Below are 21,778 nucleotides of genomic sequence, written 5' to 3' on the forward strand. Positions count from 1 at the left end.
CCAAAGCAATTAGATACACACTCCTGTAAGGCTGACACTGATTTAGAGGACCCAACTCATTTTCTACAGCCTTCAACTTGATGTTTCATAAGACTACTGGGAGAAGTGTGCTGCAGCAGCTTATTTCTTTTCTAACAAAACAACCACCCGTAGAGGCGGTATTCAGAGCAATAAGCTGAGTCATGGTCATTCTTTGTAATGATTAATTATTTGAAAATGAATTTTAGATTTGTGATATATCTCTTTTCCTGCTGTTCATAACAACTAAGTGGTTGAACATTGTGAGTAATTCTGTCTAACCCATGCTAGTGCAAGTGGAGCAGCTGCTCTCTATATTCAGTGTTCCAAATAATAGAAGAAAATTTGCATGTAGGAAAAATAGGTTTAATATCTTAAGCCCTCTGTATGAAAAAGGGAAAACGATATGCAAATCACTACGTTTTCAAAGCGGCCCAGGCAGTTTTCAGCTACTCTTACTTGCAGCCTGTTGGAAGGTCTCATGAATCGGTGTGTGTGTTTGCCTTCGTCCATTTATGAATCCAGGAGGGCACAAAGGAGGCATGTAATAGCTGTAAAAGGCCAAGATGAAATACCACTGGTAGATGGAATTGTGTTTTGGGTGGCAACGAGCAGAGTGGAGGACAACCCCCCCTCCCCGTCAATAGCAAAGGGACTGTGGACAAACTTGGTCACTTCTGCAATGTGATTTCCTAATAAGGCAAGTTCCTAAAACGTAACCGGTTTTAAAGCCCCTTTTCTTGCATGATTGAAGCTCAGCAAAAGGACAAGAGCAAGACCTTTTTATCTAGCAATATACTCTTTTAGATTGCAGCCCATCTGAAAATCCAGCCTCTGGTACATGGGGTTAAAAGTACCGTGTCCTCTTACCTGAAGGGAGAGAAGCACTTACTGGCTGAGCTAAGGCTTTCATATTTGCAAAATGATTCAAGAATCTCGCTTGGAAAGCTCTGTAGAAGTGTCAGATGTTATTATGTACCTCGTTGTTCCAAATGACAAGCTGAAAATTACAGAAAGTAAGCCATCATTTTTGTGAATCAGAGCCCTCCCACTTCCTTACCACTGCTTAGCAATTTTTATGCCAGAAAAAGGAACGATTTATTTAAAATCGCAACTGTCATGAATGATGATTCCCAGCCCACACCTGGCTTTTGGAATGCTCCATTTCTGAAGCTCTAGGTGCATCTCTCAGCTCTTTGCAAATATAGTTGTACAACTTACGCAATTTTACCCAAAAAAATTACTTTCTGAAAAAATGCCTTTAGAAGGAAGAAAGACTACCAAAGAGTAAGCTGTTTCAGTTCGAAAGAGAATCTGAAAACGTGGCTGTTTTCTGTATGGTTGCTAATGTGTGATTGCCTCAGGTGTCCATTTAGAGCTGTGCACCTTTTCACTATCAGCACAAGATGCAGATACAAGATTGAATAACTAAGCTTCAGTTACAATCTAAATATATCTTGCCACTCTGGATAGCCATGGAAATGATTATTACAGTCATCATTTTTTCTGTGAGCTGTGTGATCTGCTTGGTTTCATCTCTGCGTGAGAATTAGGTAAACACCTCTTTAATGTAAGCGAATTTTTCCCTTTTATTAAAAAGGTGGGGAAGTGGCTCCCAGCTGCCTTCAGCTTTGAATCCTGAGTGTCTGCGTAGGCCTGTGATTTTTACCTTGCAGAATTATGCAGAAACTCTTTCTGGCTCCTGAAGGCTTTGACGTTGTACAGGTTAAACGCTGTTGGAAGGCCAGCGTACTTCCGTGGCCGATCCCGAGTGCATTTCCAGCTTTGTGCAAACCGGAGACCCCCCACGTGCGGGGTTGTAAGTCCCGCTCCGCTTCGCGCCCAGCACCAGTCCAGCCAGCGGCGGTACCCGCCTGGGGCCGTGTCTGCTGCCGTGTGAACTCCTCTGATTTTTAGCACAGAAGCCCCCAGAATTTTTTTCCAGCAGCTTTTGTAACAGGATCTCAGAAACATTTGCAAGTCCAATAGGCACCCAGCTCCACTTGGACAGAAAATAATCTTAATCAGGGAGTAATCTGAGAGGAAGGGGAAGTGACAGGCAGCGCTGCCCACTGCGAGTCCAACAGCCAGAGTCAATTCTTGTTTTCCGTGGGCTTTCCTTGTAGGCTTGTACATCAGCACTGGGGTGACGTTTTTGCATCATCGTGACTCCATATATAGTCAGCAGTGATCTGTGTGCTCTTTGAGGAAGATTGGGGGAATATAAGGAGGAGCCTCCTCTCTTTATGGATTACCATGAGAGTAACACGAGAGCTAGAGCTAGAGAGTGCGATGGTCCCACCTCCTCTGTTGGCAGCCATCCTGCTTTCAGAAAATGAGGAAGATGGCACAGACACACCTCCCAACCGTGTCAAGAGTAAATACAGTAACATCTACTAGATACTTTCCAAATGCCTCATAATTAGTAGTAGTAGGTTTGGAGCCTGTGACTTATTTTCCCAAGTTTACGTTGAGTTCTGCCGTAGAGAGTAAAATGTAAGAATGGAAAATCCCTGTTCCAGACCCCCGGGCTGAGCATTGGGCACTGCACCGCCGTGGCAGTAGACTAATGAGGGATCTGTACTGGATCTTCAGAGAGGAAATGGTTCTGGGTTTCAGTAATTAAAAAAATATATACATTTAACTCACCATTTTCTGGCTTGCTCTGTCTGGTCCTGCTTCAAGCAGATAATTGAAGCGTGGAACAATCCCAGAGGTTAGCAGGACTTTGACAAACAGCACATTCAGGCTATTTCCAATTTAAGGAGACTACTTTTGGGTTTTTCCTTTTAAAAAAAAACAACTATTCTCTTTAACCACCAATTTATTTTTCTTTTAAAAAAAAAACAAAAAACCCCTGTACTGCTGTCTGACTGCCTTTGTCTCCACCATCCCTTGCCAGTCCATGCCTCCGCAGACACTTCAGCTGTGTCCTTTATAGGACGTCTGGCCTTTTAGGTGAATGCTGCACAGGCCATTCTCTGCTCTTGCTGCAGCTCCCGGGCAGCCAGAATTAGCCTTGGAAACAGCTGTATGGCAGACAGAGAGGGAAGCAGGGGCTGGATCTCATGCTGTAACTATCTACTGAAATATTAGCAATTAGTTCCAGAGAACCAAAGTTAGCCTTCGTACATATGAGATTAGTTCTGACCTGCAGTGCGTGATCTAAAATGAAATCATACAAAAATAAGTGTTCCAAAACCCAAAGATCATGGCTCATTGCTCCTGTCTGCAAGCTCTTGGGTCTGGTTGCTTGTTGTGCCAGAAAGAGAGAGTCTCTCTGTCATTCACAATTTTTCTCTTTCCTTTTGAATTATTTTTCTGACCAGCGAAGGCTTCGGGATTGATTCCACTCTCTTTCAGCAGCTTGACAACGCTGTAATTCCAGCATCAGCTGGAAGCGTATGAAGGGTGTAAGGAACTCAAGGGTTTGGCCACTTGCTGCTGGGTAACATCTCAATGGGCTGTGTTCCTGTTTGCGTAACATCTGAAAATGTCAGACGGCTAAAATTCCTCTAGGTTAGGACTCGTCGCGAGTGCACCTGCTTTACAAATAATTAGGAGCTCCTTCAAGAGACCTTTTGAAGCAAAATTTTGTATTTCTCTAAGGGAAGTCCAGGTGAGGTTTGTTCCTGGGGTGCAAAAAGCTCTGGCCATGGCCCAGAGCAGAAACGCGGAGCCTGGAGCAGTGGCAGCGCCGGGCGCGGTGGCGCGGGCAGGGAGCCCGTCCCCAGCGCTGCCCCGCCAGGCCAGCCCGAAGTGAAGGGTGAAAACTCCGAAAGGCGAAGGGGGGAAGAGGAACGGTGCCCAGGGCATAGTGCTGTTGATGGGCAGTGGCTCTGCGGGCTTTGGGGTGTTTCTGGTTTGGGGCAGTGCTTGTTGGCGTGGAGCCTTGCTACATTCTGAGCGTAACTTGTTTATTTACTAAGCTACAAGAACTTTGCTTTCCTGAACAAGGTAGATAGCAGGCACTGCACAAGTAACCTCTCTCAGCAAACAGGAATGCACAAGGAGATTCATTAGCAAAGAAAATTACTGGCTTCTGGTAAGACATTTTCTAATAGGTTGAACGCTTTGGATTTGGCTAGAATAGCTGGGTCTTGGATCCATCTTCAAGACAGTAGAGCTGGCCACAGCTGTACCATATCCCTTTTACCCACTGCTGGAAGAGACTGGACATGAGATCAAGCTGGTGTAATTTAGCTGATCTTAAAATATTCAATAGCCAAAGATTGCTGAAGTAATCACTCCTCCTGTATTCCTGATTACAGAAAATCCCTGCAAGGTTTGTCCCCTTTTGCTGCCTCTTGTCAAACTGCAGAGCAGACAACACTCCACTCTATTAATAAAGTCTTTTGAACATGATTAATTGGGTTTTTAAGTGGGTCAGTTTCTTCCAAAATTTCTTTCTTGCTTAGTTCCACTTGCACTTGCAGCTGTCCACGTGTGATGCTTTGCTTTTGTGGTATCATCTGAAACTCTTTTCTCATTCGATGCACTCCTGTGATTTTCTGCATAAGTTTTTCAATAGGAGCCTGTTTTGTTCCTCAGTTGTATTTGCTGCTTGCCTGTGCAGTTATATCATCAAATTGCTTTTCTGTATTACATGTGCAAATAGCCGTTGAGCCCTGCAGATCCTTTACTGACCTCCTGCTTCACAAGTGATGCAGTTACTCTAGAGGGTCCTTGAGCCAATTCTGCAGATGGACGAGTCTTGCTGCCTATTTGGATAGTTCTGTTTGTTTTATTTTTAATACTATCCTAAGGTGAAATATTTTTTTTCATGGTTTGTCAAACAAGATTGTGGATTTGACTGTAAAACTATGACTCATCTCAGCCTTCGTTATGCTTACTAAGAATGATCCTGGAGGAAAGCACAAATGAAAATGTCAGATCTGTCATAAATAATATAAGAATGACAGCAAGGAGGAGAGGTCTCCCAGGCCCTCTTCCTCTTCACAGACACAGGAAAAAGAAATCGGTTTCGGAAGGCTGGGTCTGTGGCTTGTGTAAATTTTTATCAGCCTGTTGATGTCATTGCATTTAAGTGTTTACATCATCCAGGTACCTAGTCCAAATATCTAATTTTTTTCTTTTATTTTGGACAAATATATATTGTCATTCTTCACTGTTTAGCCAGGAATTAAGCATTTGAGCTTATAGGTCCTGTTCTTAGTTGACTCTATGAAGGTATTTCATCTCCCTGATATTTTATTTCCGGAAGCAATGCAATATCCAGAGTGTGATTAAATTAGTAATTCTTTGCTCTATGTTTTGTGAGGAAGCCACTTTTAAAGATTTAATGACTCAAAAAAGAAAAATTATGGTGGGCCAGCAGTAAACAATTAAATCCTTGACAGTTCTTTAGCACACAATATATAATGCTGTTGATAAACAGTCTGGTCTGTTGCAGTTGGTAGTGTGTGGGCACAGAATTGCGTTGCCAGTTACAAACTCCTGATTTCAAGGGCATGCTCAAACACTAGCCTAGTGATAGGGGTGAGGTAAGAATATATTATACACATAGTGATCAGAAGTGCCAGAAGCCTTGAATTTAATGTCAATGCCTGTTACAAAATGTAGTGGGAAACTAATGAAAACAAACATTTCTTCTATCATCTTTTTTCTTTTAAGGAGGAGAATCTTACTGGGGAAAACCTTTCAAAGATGAATTTAAGCCCAATTTGTCCCACACGGGACGTGGTGTTCTTAGTATGGCCAATTCAGGACCCAACACAAACAAATCGCAGTTGTAAGTAGTCGCTTGTGTTTTGTGTTTTATTGTTTCCCTCTAGACATTGTGTCTTACTCTCTTAAGAATACAAATGACACTTTAAGAGCTACTCTTTAAAGTTCAGTCAAGTGAAATACTCTGTGGAGTGCTGCATATTGAAATCAGGGTAGCTACAGCTGCTGTTACCCAATCGAAGAGCAAAGTGAAGCATGGGAAGAAGACCTGTAGGTTTATTATATCATCATTAATTTTAACTTTCTGGGTTTATGATTTGAAGTTTTTATTTCATTTTTGTCAGTATCCTCCCAGTGTTATCCCTGTAAGATCATTACACCTCTGCACTTTGTTTAAATTTTTCTTTTGTATTCAAAATATATATTGAATGTATATTTCAATACGCAGATTGAAATTTGCATTTTCCTTATTGAACTTTTTGAAAGGGCTTAATGAAATGAAACATATACTCTATGGATATATTGCTTCTTTTTACTTGCCTGATTTTAGATAAGTGAGAACTTTTCAAGAGTTTTGCACTCTTGAAATGTGTAGAACACAGACATAGCAGAGTGCAGAATCTGGGATTGAGAATGTCTTGTTTTTCGATGTACAAAAGCAGAATGAGGACTAAAATGAGGAAAAAATGAATGAAGAAGCAGGAAGAACAACAAATGAAACTTAAATTGAAGTTGTAATAATATTCTTTACGTGTACCACTGATATGGGTGTTTGCCTGCAGCCTTTTGAAAATCTTCTGTGTCACTTTGAGACAGCTATTTATTAGTTGCTCTTGAAGTGCTACAATGGAAAAAAGTTGTACTTTTATTGGGGGCCCCAGCAAAGAGTAAATATGTGTGTGTGTATATGTGTGTTGTGACTGGCGGGGGAGAGGGTTCATGGTGTTGGTCTTCATGATGCTGAGTATTACTATGGCCTGTAAACTGCGCAGTAGTGTGGTTAGCTTTAATTAAACGCAAGTGCTTGTCTCAGGGCCTTTAATAGGCTTACTCACATACTTAAGGCTAAGCACACGTTGGGCAATTTGCAGGATGGAGCTGCTGTAGAGTTTATTTTGGATTTGAATGTTATTGCCAGCACTCAGGTGCTAAATTAGGGGAAAGTAGAGCCTTTTTTTTTCTTTTAAAAGGATTCTAGAAACAGAAGTTAGAGACAGTTTATGAGTGATGTACCATATTGTATCACATCATCTGCTGCTGTAAATGTTTCCCTAACATTTGCAAATGCAATATGAAATTCCTTTATATTTTAAGTCCTTGAGGGACTCCAGTTGCCCATATTTATAAAGCTTCCGAGGAAGTGTTTAGACACTTTTGGCAACTGTTGTGACCTTAGGAACTGGGTGAATAGCACTCTCCCCATAGGTGATAGACACTGCAGTGCAGAGTGAGCTGGGTCCCCTGTGTAAGGTGATGCTCGAATAACGCTCAAAACTTCTCCGGGATCATCCTGAGTTATGTTAATTCCAGTGTCCTTAATTTTATTTTGACTGGGGTGATGGATGAGAAACTTTCTCTGTATATTTGCAACTGCTCAGATATTTTATTACAATGCTCCATAACTGACCACTTGATAATCTTAAGTATTGGATATCTGGAAATAAACTGGTGCAAAGAACCCATGCACAAGGCGAAGTTATAATGTTTGCCCTGCGTAGGAGTTTGCATTCTGCACAGCATCTCAAAGCTTTCCTAGGGCAAACTACGTCTTAATAGATTGTCTGGCAGATTGCAGCCCCTCCTATTTGCAATAGTATAACTTCCTGAGGCAGTTGCTTATATGGAAAAGTGCTTTTGGAATGCTTATATATTTTTAGCTGTCTCTAATGTAGTGTAACAGATGGAGACGGGGAGGAGAGCCAGCACTGCATGTCCAGCCAAGATGGGCCATCGTGGTCTGCAGACCACAGTGGAAACCTCTGTCTCATATGCTTGTAGTTCAAGTCTTCCAAAGAAGCATTAAGTTTTAGAGAAAAGTTTTAGTAGTAAAGGTTGCTTTGGATTTGGCATTTTAGCTCCCAAGTTTACATTTAAAAATACAACCCTCAAAATTAAAAGTCGAATTAATTAAAAATCAAAGTTTCACAGGTTTTCATTACTTTTGACACTTCTGCCATGTTTGTATCCAAAAGCACAAATTTGCTCTGTCCAGAGGAGAAATGGATCACCGACAGGCCAATTTAACGGAAGAGAAAAGCAAAAAAGTAAATATCCTAAAAGATAGAAGTTGGCAGAGTGCTATTGTGTTATATAACTGTATTTGCTGGGTACAAGCTCCCAGTCACGCACAAGAAACGTACTTCTCAAGCAGGATTCATGTCTCCCTGTCCTGCAGTGAGCTTCCCTGGGACCTGTCTGGCCAAGGAGGCAGATGCTTACATTAATTTTTGACTTTGTACAAGTCGCCGTGCTCAGAGTACTGTCTAGGGATGTTAGTAAGGTATAAAAATGAGAACTCAAAATTCCAGAAATCCAAGATGAAACACACAAAACAGAGGACTTAAAGGATGTTTCGCCAGCAGGCCTCCCAGAGAGGAGCCATAGAGGGAGAGGGGCTTGCCCTCTCTGAGAGTGCTGTTTTTAAGCATTTCTGGCTGTTGTTGAGTGTCAGTGAAATAATATGCTAACTGTTACGTCTTTATTCCTTCCAGCTTCATCACATTCCGCTCTTGTGCCTATCTGGACAAGAAGCATACAGTTTTTGGAAGGTAAGTGAAGGATATTATGAACAGCAGTCTAGCAGACACACTCTTCTGTGTGTCTGAAGCCTGAAGAGAAGAATCTAGTGACGCTTGCAATTGAACTGGAGCAAAATCCTAGCTCACAATCCAGTTCTTCTGGTCATGAGTAAGTGGCCAATATCACATCAGTGCCAGTCATCAGACTCTGCGTTTTTTTTCTGCTTCCATCACTGTAAGTTGCCTTGCTTCCCTTCTGTGGATGGTCCTCCAGGGAGTCATGAACAAAGTAATCATCATCCTGTAACCAACCATGTTAATATTTGTGCATGCTAATTGCTGGGACACAAGAGATTACCTCTTCAACACTGCTTTCATCCTCTTACGAGCTGTCCACTGGGAAATTAGTCATGCAGGGCTGCTCTTCATCATGGCATAGAACATAGAGCTTCTGCATAGGTTAGGTCTTTTGGCCTCTTTTATTCTTTTTTATTTTATTCTTCTTTTCTTTTATTCCTGACAGTTATCATTGGTATAAAATCTGTATGTATGCGTGTGTGTGTATGTATATATAAAAAGATACTACCAATGGCAAGACAGCAAGGGAACTTCATTCTTTTTAAAGTCTCTTCTGAAAGTCTTTTCCAGTCAAGCCCTTAAGTGATAAAGATCAAGGTATTTATTACTGAAGACATTATGAAATCTTTATGTTACAGTTTGTTCTTTGCTTCCTCTGCTGCAGGTACATGGTATTTACCAAGTCATGCATAGCTGTTGTAACAAATGCCTTGGTGCAAGTGGCAGGAAGGGGGTTTTACTAGCCTGCTTCATTGGTAGTTCCCAAGGATTTTACAATCTTTTTTAAATGAAGATTTGGTCTTTATTCTTTTCATAGTTTTATCCATTTGAAAAGCAGCAATTGAAAGTAAATGCATGTGGTGTTTACTTTCATCGGATGTCATACAATTGTGCTGTACAGTGGAAGTGATATATTTAATCCATCTTCTCTGCCTGTGAGTTCTTGAGGCAGAAACTGGCTTCATTTAAAACAATTATTTTAGTATTAGTTCCGATACTGATTCTGCATTAATTGCACCCTTTGAAATATATTTCTTTTATTTCTTTTTCCTTTCTCAAGTCTGTCCTAGAAAAACTTAAAGTTCTCTGGTCCTTTGGTGGAAGCAGATAAATAAAGCAAATTCTAATACTGAAAGCTGAGAGCAAGTATGTTCTTGGAGGAGTTACATTACCCATATCTTAAGACTATTTCACTTAAGCCACAATTTGAGTCGTCCTTGCAAAAATCCCATTAAATCCCATACAGTAATGCTGTTAACCTGAGCTTGCCACCTCATCAAATAATACTTGGGTTAGGACAGCTCAGCTGAAAATGTGGCTGTTGTTCAGTTGTGGATGCAGCCTGGCTTCAGCGAGCATCCTGTATAGTCCTGCAGTGTCTTTGCTGTCTTTCCCCAGTGTGCTCCAGTTTTACCATAATTCACCAGGAAAGAATTTAGAGAGTAGTTGAGCTTACTGCAGTGCAGGGAACGTGCTCCCAATAGCCTTCACACCATGCGTAACATCTCGGGTACCTTATGAGTAAAATAGCACAACTGATGTTTCACACTGTACGTTGCCCTTTAGAGGGGAATTACTTCAGTCAAAGTCCAAGTAAATCTGGTTAAGTGTATGTAGCAGAGATTTATGCAGTTTTAGCAAAGATTGTCTTAGTTTTTTAATTGTCCTTGATACTGCAGAAATCTGAACTTGGTTGGCAGAGTAAAGAATTGGTGCTGCTTTGTGAGCACTGCAAATATTCTTAGCCAAAATACAAAGGAACAACTTTATTAAAAATGTTGTTTTGGAATCATATATGCCGCTCTGCATGAACACTGAGCAACATCTTCATCTGAACACAGAGAAGGTGCATTTTACTCTGGACTTTCCTTCATGTAAATGAAGATTAATTCAAAGAATGTAAAAAATGAAGATGCTGGAATAGATGCATTGTAGTCACTCTGTATTTATCTACAAATTGAATACTTGAATCATTGAGTTTACCTACAAAATTAATACAAAAGGCTGATGTTTGCAGCTCTTAAGATCTGTATTCTGTCATCAAATTCCTTCAGCACTTGTTTTTAAAAGCTATAAAAGGCAAAAGATCCAAGAGATTGTACTTCTAGTGAAACTCCAGCTTTGGTTTGCTATTTTAGATCCTGGGTGTTTCCAGGATTTGGTGACTGTATCTGATCTTAGTACTGTAGTAAAATCATATCTGGGAAGCACATCTAGGAATAATATCTAGGCTTAAGAATAGAATGAACCCTGAATTCTTTGTTTCCATGAATGTTAAGTTGGATTGTCTCAATTGGATGCTTACTGGCCTGTTGCGACTTTCATACAGATTTGAGGATTACTTATTTCAGTTAATATAAAAACCAAAATACTCTGATCTCAACTGTATCCTCAGCTATTTCTTTGCAGCTCTGGTTCATGTTAGTGAGTGTCATATATGTATCTTCAAGAGCAGAATTTGACCCGCTTGCAATTGGTATAGAACTTTTCAGCAGGCTTTCCATTTTGGAGAACAAAGAAAGAGCGAAGGAGCAACCATTCCCCATCCCTTGCTTTGTTTCGTGGTCCTGAGTGAGATGGAACATTGAAAAGTTCCTTCTCTGGGGCTGCATCTTATTCATGTCCCCACTGGTTTGAAACACAATTTTTGCATAGTAGCAGCTATTAATGTTGGATATTTGGCTGTTAAGTATATTTGAAAACCACACCAGTTGCAGGTGGCGGGACTGTGAAGAGGTGGCACGTGTCTGGCTTGGTGCACTGGAGTTTTCAAGTCTCGGGAGAAGGCTGCGGCTGGAGGACAGGGAGGGCATCTTGTCATGATTGTGCTGCCCACCATAGCAATAATGAGGATGGATGTTACTGAAATAAAGGAGGTGATTTGGCATGGTTGGGGAACCAAAACAAAGGCAAAGAGTGAGAGAAGAGCGTCTTCCCCTGGAGGTGTGTTGCAGGCTGCATGGATTTCCTGCTCCAGCAGAGCTGCCTTGATTAAATTAGTAATTACAATTTCTAGTAATTACCATTTCTCCTGACTTAGAGAATGTTGTAATTAATGTGAAAACTAACTGGTGGCTTTTGTTGGCTTCTAGCTGGCTGGTAAAACATTTAATTTAGGAACTTAATGTAAACCAACCGACATGCATTTGCTCTGCATAGAGTGGATGAGAAGCACTTGCAGGTGACATGGGGAAGGTCCCGTCTGCTGCTGCCGTGGGCTGTGTGTGAGGGGACTCCCTCTGATCCATGCTACAACTGGCAGTTAGCTGTTGCGTGAGCTGCATCAGCTACAGAGATGTTACAGCCAGAACGCCAGTGTGGACTCACGTTCCTGGCCGGCATGCTTTATGAAATGTAGATGCAAGCACACCCCAACCATTGTTGTTGTATTTTCTATTACTCGAATGGCTCACAGCTCCTGTGGATCAGAGACCTGCTACCTTTGCCCTTTATAAGCAGAAATAGAAACATTCTCTCTGTCCCAGAGAGCTGTGTAGGTAGAAAAGAGACTGCGTGTAACAGGGAAGTCATGATAGTGACCCGTTTCAGTCTACCTTCCATCGACAGTTTGGACTTTCTTCAGAACCAAGGAAAAAGAAAACCCCAGGAAAAATAAAATGGCTTTGTGGATGTTTTGGGGGAGCCTGTTCCAAAGCTGAAGGGACACAGTAAAAAGTCCATATTTAAAATAATAGTGGAAGGTGATCAAGCCGTGCTGATTAGCAGGAGGAAAGAAATACTCTCTGAATTTTGGGTGAGATTTAGGACAAGCGGGGCATGATGGGCTTGAAAGTGAGGGCAGGTTGCAGGTATGCGGTGTGATAAACAGAAAGGCAATAGAGCGGAGAGAAAAGTGTTGTGGTAGAGTGGCAAAGCTGGAAATGATCTGTGCAGCAGTTCTGTGTGTTCATTGGAGCATTGCTTGTGTTTGTCAAGAACTGAGAAAAGGATGTGGCAACTGAGATGGGGATGAGTATACAGAGGACAGTTGTCCCCTTTGTACGTGGCTGCACGTATCTGCTTACACTGATAACTTTTAACGTTCTCTCAAGGCTTCTGCTGCTCATTCTTCAGTTGTCTTGTTCCTGGAAATAATGAACAAGGTGGTTTGGGAAACCTCAGACTTGGCCAAATTGGAGGCACCAGTCAGTAGCTGACACGCACTCAGCTTAGTCTTCTCTTCCCTCCTCCCCTTGCCAGATGCTTCTGTGGAAGAGCGTTTCTTTCCTTGGATGTATCACTCTGTGTTGAGTATTCTTTAACCCGTTTAATGTTTTCTACTGCAATTCTGTAGAATGGGGCAACGAAAGTAACTCTTGTTCTCTAAAGTAATTAGCTACACAAACCACCTCCTGTTACTCAGTTATACGGGTATTTTTCAGTAACGCGCAGTGTCTGTTTCTACTTCTAACATTCCCTCTGTGATTTCAACCTGTGAACTCCAATGGCTTCTAAGCTGGGAAACTCCTGTTGCGCTTCCGCTTAAATACGTCTGCAGAATGGAGAAGCTGTGTGACAGCAGAAGAGAGGATTCTGCTGAATCTGTGTAGGGAGCCTGACCTAATTTTGCACTGCAGAGTCCGCTCCCCAGGCAGCAGGAGAGGCATGAAGAGCAAGGTGGGAAAATGAACCAGGCCTCCGTGTGGAAGCCATGGCCGTGATTTCATGTAGCACACGAGGCCTGGGCCATCAGAGCTGCATGAGGGCTGCTATCGTTTCCAAAACAGTTGTATGAACTCTGAAGAGGAACCTGTGCCAAAGCAGAGAAGTCCTTATGAGCGAGGTTTGTCCGAGTCTAGTTTCAAAATGCTTTTTCCAAGTTGTTTTATTTTTTTCAGTGCCCCTCATTACTGTGTCTCACCTGCTAGATTAAGCCTTTATGAGAGATGGAGATGTTTCGACCGCATCCTCGTTGCCAGTTCAAATTGCTCGCGCCATTTCAGGTTGGGTGTATACACAGAAAACACTTTGTCCTGAGTGGACGTGTTTGTACGTGTATATATTGTTCTCTCTGTGTGTGTATATAAATGTATGTAGTCCTTTTTATAAAAATAAGCTTGAGGGCAGAATGTGTTTACAAAACAACAATATTTCTTTCTGGTTTCTGTTTCTAGTTTAAAGCTTTTTTTTTTTAAAAAAAAAAAAAAAAAAGTCCAGAGATTGTTCTTCTATCATCTTCTGACCAGGAAACTCTATCGTCTTGGACTGCTGCCATCCCCAGCATTGCATAAGCCTTAATTCCTATAATTCTTCTAAACAAAAATATGATAAATAGGAAGCCCATGTGTGAACGTCTGTGAAACACTAGGGAGCTGCAGTTTTCTTTGGGAGCAGCACTAACTAACGTACAGCGAGACTTTTGTTGGCATATTGCAAATGGATAGAGCTTGCTCCAGATATTTCACTTCTACTTCATGCAAAGACATGGGCAGTGGTTACGAAGCAAGGTTGCTAGTTTGCATAAAAGAGCCTTAACAGGAAGTAAGTTTTTAAATAATATCTCTAATTTTGAAATTAAAATTTCCACTGCTAACTTAGCTCAGTTTTCAAGAAAACAGAATTGCATGAGTAAGGGCACATTTTTTGTTTTCGTTACTATGCTAACAGAAAAAAAACCTAAACGTACCTACCTTGTCGTTCATGCTTAAGTGTAATGCAACATTTATCAGGCTCCTCTAAAAATACAACAAGCTGTCTCAGGGATGCTGAGCTAAATATATAGTTGAGATCATCATTTCTCTGTTCAACATCGACTGGAAGTACACAGCAAACCCTCGGTTTTGCTAGTTGTTCTAATGTAAGTGGTGTCTTGAAGGTATCATCCTTTTCACTGTAGGATGTCATCTGAACATCTGTTTAAACCTCATTTGGTCAATTTAGGACAAAGCATGTGTGGCGCCTTATAACAGGAATGGAGCCAGAAACAGTGGGAAAGGTTAAACTTGTTTCTGCCCTTCTCCCTTCCTTTCCCTGCTGTGCTCCCAACTTCGTACAAGTGACGTTGGATGAGAAAGGCTGAGCGGTGTGATCTGCCACCGTCTATGTAACGCGCGTAGCACATAAAAAGGGTATAAAGGGATATTAGTCTGAACTTCTTGAGTTTGCGTTTTGTTTTAATGAAAATGATGTAGAGAGTTCCTTGTGCTGAGACTCACATTTATTCATAGAACAGGCTTTATCTCTTTGTTCAAAGTTCAGTGGATATTAGAATAATATTAAGAATGTAAGAATATAAGGATATAAGAATGCTCAAAACTACTCTGGTGTGTTTGGTTTCCTCATTCTGTGTGGAGCAATTGCCATAATGGCTACCAGTGCATGGGCTTAGATACATTATATCTCGTCAGACTGATTTTAGTGCAGTAATGTAACATCACCAGATTTGACAATAACAACATGTGGTGTTTTGAGAGCCTGCGTGTACATCATCTCTCTACTTAGAAAAATCAGAGGAAAGCTTGCAAAATCCTTTACGGTTTGAGACCTTACGTTGAAATACTGCATTTTTCTTGCATCCAGCCATGACTGCCCTGATTAGTATGCAGTTCAGTTTTTACTGGATGGGTGATGTTTGCAATCAGATCTTGTCCTTTTTGGATTTTTACTGGTGAAACGCCAGCCTCAGCTGGGTCTGATCTGTGACACAGCTTCCAAGTGCTCCCTGAACAAAAGTGACTAAATTATTTCCAGTTCCTCTGGTCAGAGCTCTCTTCTCTGAGCTAGTGGCTTGTATTCAAATTATTTTTTATTTTTTATTGGTATTACGGCAGTGTCTAAAAACATAAACCTATACTGAGAGCTCACTGTGCTCACACTGTAATACGCATGGAGATACACTCTGTGCAAAACGTTAGAGAATGCAGGGGTGTAAACAAAAGCAATTTTCCATTTTAGAGACAAGAAGCTAAGAAGAAAAGAGAATTACATGCTCTGCAGGCATAACAACTTTGTCTTCTTCCCCCTTAGCCCTTTATAACCATGTCAAAATAGACTATTTAGGTCATTTACTGATGACCTGTGAATGCCATGTCTATCACAGCCTTTTAAAATGCACAAGCGACAAAGTATTCCAAATAAAGTTAATTAGCATAGTGACTGAAGTTTTGTGAGCATCGCCAAAATGCATTAGGGCTAGTACTGTGGGAGGTCTAGCTATGGGCTAAGGGCTTACTCAGTTGAGATTGCCGGTGCATAGCTGATCTGGCTATTTCAAATGATCAGAACCTAATTAAATGAAAACATACAAGCAGATAATGAGTGGAGCTGTTGGCTAGAAAATCCTCCAATATTAAATCCGAAGTTTCCTTTAGGGGCAATTAAAATACAGTGAATATATCTTAGGCTGTGTGTTAATCATCAGTATTATAAGCGAATCTGATATTGGCCTGGAGGAGGATTTTAAAATTGAGTTTTTGTTATGAACTTTCCAAAGTTCATGCAGTGTCCTCAAGCCCTGAGCAGTTTCCCCCAGTGTGTTACCTCCAGTTGCAAATTAATGAGGCTGTTCTAGCCCACATACGTGTTTTGTAATTGCTCTTAAAAGTCACAACCTGATTACAGAATATCCACAGGTCTTTGGGGAGTAAAGGGGAGACGTCTGGAGCAGCGCCGCAGCAGCGAAATGTTGGCAAGGACGGCTGTGCTTGGGGCGGGTGCGGAGCAGCACCCTCTCTGACCTGCATCCTTCCATTTTCTGCGATGGGGTCTGTCTTTTCGGTTGTCTTCAGGGCCTGTCCCGGCCCGTGGGGCAGCAGTGCGGGGCAGTGGTGCTGCGCACCAAGCACAAGGCGTGTAGAATGAGGAGGACCCGCTTGCCTCTCCCACCGCGGTGCTCGGCCTGTTGCATGTGGATAGCGTGGCTCCTGGGAGGCGCGTAGGTAGCGCGGTGCGGAGCGCTGGTGGAAGGTGTGTTTCTCCATTGGATCAGCTGAGGCCACTGCAGGTGGTGGTCACGGGCCACTCCTGCTGCTGGCTGGGCAGACTGGCGTGGCAGGACTGGAGAGGGCTGCCGGGCCGCGAAACACCTGCGAGAACGAGATGTCATAGTAGAAGCGTATAGATGTGTGATACCTGTGAATATGTGGTGTGTTTTGACCAAGGTAACGCTCGTTTCTTTGAGGTGAAAGCAGAGTTAGGTGATATACTCTTATGTATTCCACCAGTTTGCACCCCACCCCCCCAGTTTCATACAATTCAATTTTTCTGACATTTCATGTGCCCATCCCTTGGCAGCCTACCTGTGCTGGTACCAGAGTCCCAGTAATCCCAGCAATCGCGCTTCACAACAGTTGCCACGCCGCAAAGGCTGGAGGATTGCTGGCCTTTGGGTTTGCACCCCTGTCCCCGGGGCAACCCTGGGCTCCTTGATGGCCTTGCGGCCGAGCTCCCAGCCCCAAACTCCTCTGGCTCCGGGAACAGTGTTTTTGAGAATTACGGCTGCTTCTCATTGTCCCACAGCCATTAGTATGGGCTGTATTTTTGGTTCCTGGCCATGTGGCTTGGCCCTATTAAAACAGATGTTGTCCAGCTACAGCCTGCTTTTTTTAAGGGATCTGGATCGCCCAGCATCAGCAGCCTGTCTTCATCTTTATTTACTGCTCTTCTAAGTATAGCTGTTTTCAAATTTAATTGGGGATGATGATGTGGATAAAAGTGTTAAATATGCTGGGACCAAGATCCGATCCCCACAGGACCCCTCTGGAAATGTACTGACTCAGTGGTTCCTATTTAAAATTAGATTTTGACACCTGTCAGCCAATTTTTTATTTAATGTGTGCTGTGTTCACTGGTATCGTTCTGGTTTCTCAATCAAAATATCAGCCGCCTTCCAGAAGTCTGTTCCACGGACACCGTTATCCCTGTTAACCACATCGGTCGTCTCAAAGATAGAAGGTTGTTTGACAGACTCTGTTTTCCACAAAACCTTGTTGATTGCCGTTACTTATTTCCTTTCTTAATCATGTCCTGTCTCGGCTATTCCATTATTTTGCTGGGATAGATGCCAGGATGAGAGGCTTATAATGGTCACCCCATTTATCCTTTCTAAATATCCTTTTCTGGAACTTTCCCATTGTTCCACACTTTTTTTTTAAATGAACATACGACAGTCCAGAAAGTCCTCAGCCTTTCTTAAACATTTTGAAGCAAGTATTTGGATATGTTGACTTGAAAAATTAAAGGATGGGCATCTAACGTCCTCATAACTAAAAACTGCGATGAAAAGTGTCCTGGTGTTATCTTGTGGCTGTGACTCAATGCTCTGCTGCTTTCCCAGAGCCTCCCGAGCTCACAGTTGTGATGTGCTTTTGGAGCAGTTCTGCAGTTTCTGTGCTATTGGTGGTGTTATGGACAAGTCTTTCACTGCTCTCCAGTAGTGTTGTAGTTATGATTCCCTTTCTTCCTAATACCATTCTTCAGTCTGATATACAATTTAGCAAAAAAGAAGTAAAAAATCAGAAGTTAATGAAAATATTTGCTTTCTTGACCAAGTCTATTGGGTTATTTTTCAGAGCTCATGGGAGGAACAAATGAGCTCCAAATTTATGGATGTAGCATTAGCAAATGAACCCATTTTGAAATGGGTTTGTGTCTTCGTGCACATCTAGATAGCTGTGCACAGTTGCTCGTTCTCCATCTTGCTGGTTTGTGTGGCTGCTGGGTTTTTGGACAAATGGCTTTGCTTTGCCTCTGAGTGTTTGACTTTTCCATGTTCTGTTTTAATTTTAAATTCAAATCCAGACTTGAGAAACAATTCTTAACTTCCGCACTGAATGACATTATCTGAGGTCTTCCAAATACAGTTGCTGATTCCCTTTCCCCCAAACATGATCGTTTAAAAATCTGCTAGAGTGATGGGCATAAATAAGATATATTAGATACATTAGATGTAAGGGTGCAGGAATATTTTGAGTGTGTTGTGACAGCTGAAAATTGTGTCCTTCCCCTTTTAGGGTGGTTGGTGGCTTTGAGACTCTGACTGCTATGGAGAATGTGGAAAGTGACCCAAAAACAGACCGTCCCAAGGTACGTGTGAAGCACCAGGGGCTGTACAGGAGGGAGCGAATGCATATGGCCTCACGTGGCACTGCGCTTCACCCTGCTGACGCTTCTCTGAAAGGCAGACTGGGGGGGGATGGCGCAACTTAATCGGCAGATTGATTTGCTCTTCTTCTCTTCTGCTCCCAGGAGGAAATACGAATTCAGGCAACAACCGTTTTTGTTGATCCGTATGAAGAGGCAGATGCCCAGGTGAGGATAGTTGGTTGGCTGGGTTTTTCTAAAGGCCAAAGATCTTTGGAGAACTTTGTAATTTAATGCCTTTTCTTTGAATATGGGCGGCCCCCTGGCCCACATGGTTGCAAGCTAAGATTAAACAGCTGCCATTCAGCACTGCCTTCTGTGCCACGATCATCACCGCTCTTTCAGCAGAGAGGTCTTGTAACTGAGTCTGGCACAGCTCCCAGTCCATCACGCTTCCTTTCCAAATGCCCACAGTAGCTATGTGTAGCTGCAGGTGAGAAGAGAGGAGTTTTGTTACAATGGCTGCAGACAGCCTGTTTGGTCTTGAGGTCTGTCTGCTACAGCCTGCTCTATAATCATAAATGGTGCTGATTGCTGGTTTAGAGTGCTTTAAAGCTTCAAAGAATTGTAGACATTTTCTCCTTACTCTGGACTAGCTCTTGCAAGAGATTGCATTCTTTGCTTCCCACAGGTTGCTGCAGAAAGAGAGAAGGTCCAGCTAGAAGAAGAAGCAGCCAAAACAAAAGCTGAGATGGTCCCACCAAAGAAAGAGGTCCAGACTCCTAAAACTTACCGGCAGGGAATTGGAAAATACATTAACATGGCTGCAGCGTGAGTTCCCTGCCCATCTGATCTTTGCTGAGTGTTTTAGTTGCTTTCCCTGCTGGATGCTGACCCTGTCCAGTGCCATTGCTCAGATGTTTGGTTTGTGCCAGCAGGCTTTGGAAAGACACCTTCATGCAGTCCTAACAGTCAAGAGTTCCCTCTACTTCTGTTGTTTTTCAAGATTACAAGTTAACTGAGTTTAGCTTTTAGCACTTGAATGTGACCAAGTTGGGTCTGTAACAGCGTGTGCTGACTTTAGAACTGTAGATACATTTCCGCAACTCGGAAGTCCTTGAGGAACCGTACTGTGTCACTTCCTATACGATCTTTTATTCTTTTCCTCTTCTGCAGCTATTTCTGAAGGCCATGGTCCCACAGATGCGCTCTTTTAGCAGCTTCTCCCCTGCACAAAGTAGTTGCCTTAAGCCCATATCAGTCTGCTGATCTGGTTCCCTGTTCAGCCTCACAAACAGTTGTACCAGCACAACTGAAATGGCAGGAAAGGGGAGCAGGTTCCCAGGCTTGCTGTGGGAGCACAGGACGTTTGGCGAGTAGCTCCAGGGTGCCTGGCTGGTTGTACAGGCTTGTCCTAAAGCATCGTTTCCCAGACACCCTTTGTACACCCGTTGGGATTGGCAGCATCGCTTGCTTTCCTAAGGACAGTACAGAATCCTGCCTGAGCAGCAGCTTAGCATGAGCTTTGGATGAATTAAAATAAATGCCTTGCACTTGATTTTTAGCAGACTTCTCTAAAAGCATTTGCAAAAGTGCTGTTGTCTGTCTGCTGTGTAAAGGCATGTATTTATGCATACACAGATCTGGACAACTACCTAATCAGCTCGTATGTGCCCGTGTGACTTACAGGCATTTGCATAACCGCGAGAACAAAAATATGTTCTCATGTAGGTCAGTTTGGTGTGTCAGCTAAACATTTCAGTTACAAAATATTGCTGGTCCCCTAAAATATTATGGTCAGCTTAAAACTGCTACCATTCTGCACTGTATTTACCAAGGAAACCCATGTGGAGTTTGCAGCTTTGTGGAAAGGGCCAAGTAGTATAGAAAGGACTTTCCTTTCCTAGTCCTTCACTCCTTGCAGCCTGCCTTGCCACTGGGCGTTTGGTCCGTATCAGCCCTTTGGCAGGTTCAGGGTTCTCCCTATTGGCTATTGATATCTGACAGTAAAACCACAGTACGTGAGCTGGCTGAGTAGTGTTTCCATGGGGCTGCAAACTCTGCTCGAGAGAGGCTGAGAATAGCAGCAGCAACTGCAGCAGGCTGTGCTCAAGAAGCAGGAAAGGATCTGAAAAACTTGCCCAGCTGCTTTACACCTAATTCCCGATAAATCCTTTTGCTGCCACAAATGCAGGTGAGAAGGTGGGGAGAGAACTTGTGGCTCACGTTCTCATCATGACTGTGCTAAAAAAGTACAGCTGTTAAATCTTCATCTCTGGCCTGGAGAACTGGTTGGGTTTTGAACAGGTTCCTGGAAGCCTTCAAAGCCTGACCCAAACCATCCCCACAGACTGACACACTCTCCCTCTTTTTGGGTATGCCAGAGGCCCCCACCCCTTCTGCAGTCCCCATGCTGGCACGGCGCTTGCACTCCCTCTGATGCAGGATGGGCTGGCTCCGGTATAGCTGTTGCTGAGAGAGGAAGAGCATCTAGCTGCCCTGGTCCCACCGAACGGTGAATAGTCCCTGAGAGTTGTTTTCATTTTGGCTCCAGGAAGCGCAGTGTGGAAGATGACGGGCCCTCAACCAGCACAGCTGTGAAGAAAGAGAAAAAGAGCACAGGCTTTGGGGACTTCAGCTCCTGGTAGCAGCGCGGGGAGCCTAGCACTGGAGCAGCACAGCAAAGAAGAAAAGGCAGCCTCCCACGTGTCCTCGAAGAGCCCAAACGACAGTCTGTCCTGGGGAGGGAAGGCACCAGCCTGCCATTCCACTGGGGAAGAAAACTGTCGCTTTGTTAAAGCGTGTTAATGTGGCTTTGTTTTCTAGAGAGCTGCGTTCCCCCCCGCTGCATCTTCCTCGAAGGCCTTTTTGTTGTTGTTTTGCTAAGTGGGGAGCAGGCAGCCCAGCTCCGCTGGGGATTAGCTCTGCTTGGCTGGCAGCAGACCAGGCAGAGCCCAGCCTTGCAGGACGCTACTTCAGTGAACAGCTACGTTGGTGAAAGAGCTCCTTTCACAGGTAATCGTTTCCAGACGAGCCAAGTCTGCCAAATGAAGGAGTGAGTTAACGTGGTGGGGAAGCGCCTGTGCTGCTGCAGTGCTTTGCGGAGGGAAGGAGAGGGCTGCCCTGCCCTTCCCTTCCAGCTGCCTTTTGCGAGTTCCCAACAAGGACCGATTCTGCCTCTTGCTCTTTGTGGGTCTACCTCCTGGCTGGACTGACTTGCTGTCAGTCTCTGAAGG

The 21,778-nt window shown here is 43.1% G+C and overlaps 1 protein-coding gene across 2 annotated transcripts in view; it reads left to right on the forward strand.

Moving 5' to 3' along the window:
* The window catches only part of PPIL2 (peptidylprolyl isomerase like 2), a gene marked incomplete at both ends in the record, with an annotated part of 74,235 nt that extends 52,982 nt beyond the window's left edge, over nucleotides 1-21,253 (forward strand). Inside the window, 6 exons of one of the 2 annotated variants that reach the window (XM_082007897.1) lie at nucleotides 5,653-5,770; nucleotides 8,418-8,474; nucleotides 18,473-18,545; nucleotides 18,708-18,770; nucleotides 19,234-19,373; nucleotides 21,097-21,253. In XM_082007897.1, the coding sequence (XP_081864023.1) occupies nucleotides 5,653-5,770; nucleotides 8,418-8,474; nucleotides 18,473-18,545; nucleotides 18,708-18,770; nucleotides 19,234-19,373; nucleotides 21,097-21,190 (545 nt within the window). Of the gene's footprint in view, nucleotides 1-5,652; nucleotides 5,771-8,417; nucleotides 8,475-18,472; nucleotides 18,546-18,707; nucleotides 18,771-19,233; nucleotides 19,374-20,421; nucleotides 20,450-21,096 lie in introns of those variants that run through there. The other variant, XM_082007898.1, reaches the window with a different exon arrangement.
* Between the last annotated feature and the right edge of the window lie 525 nt (nucleotides 21,254-21,778).

The sequence above is a fragment of the Phaethon aethereus genome, assembly GCF_964289735.1.
Source record: "Phaethon aethereus genome assembly, chromosome: 17".
In the NCBI taxonomy this organism is placed as follows: domain Eukaryota; kingdom Metazoa; phylum Chordata; class Aves; order Phaethontiformes; family Phaethontidae; genus Phaethon; species Phaethon aethereus.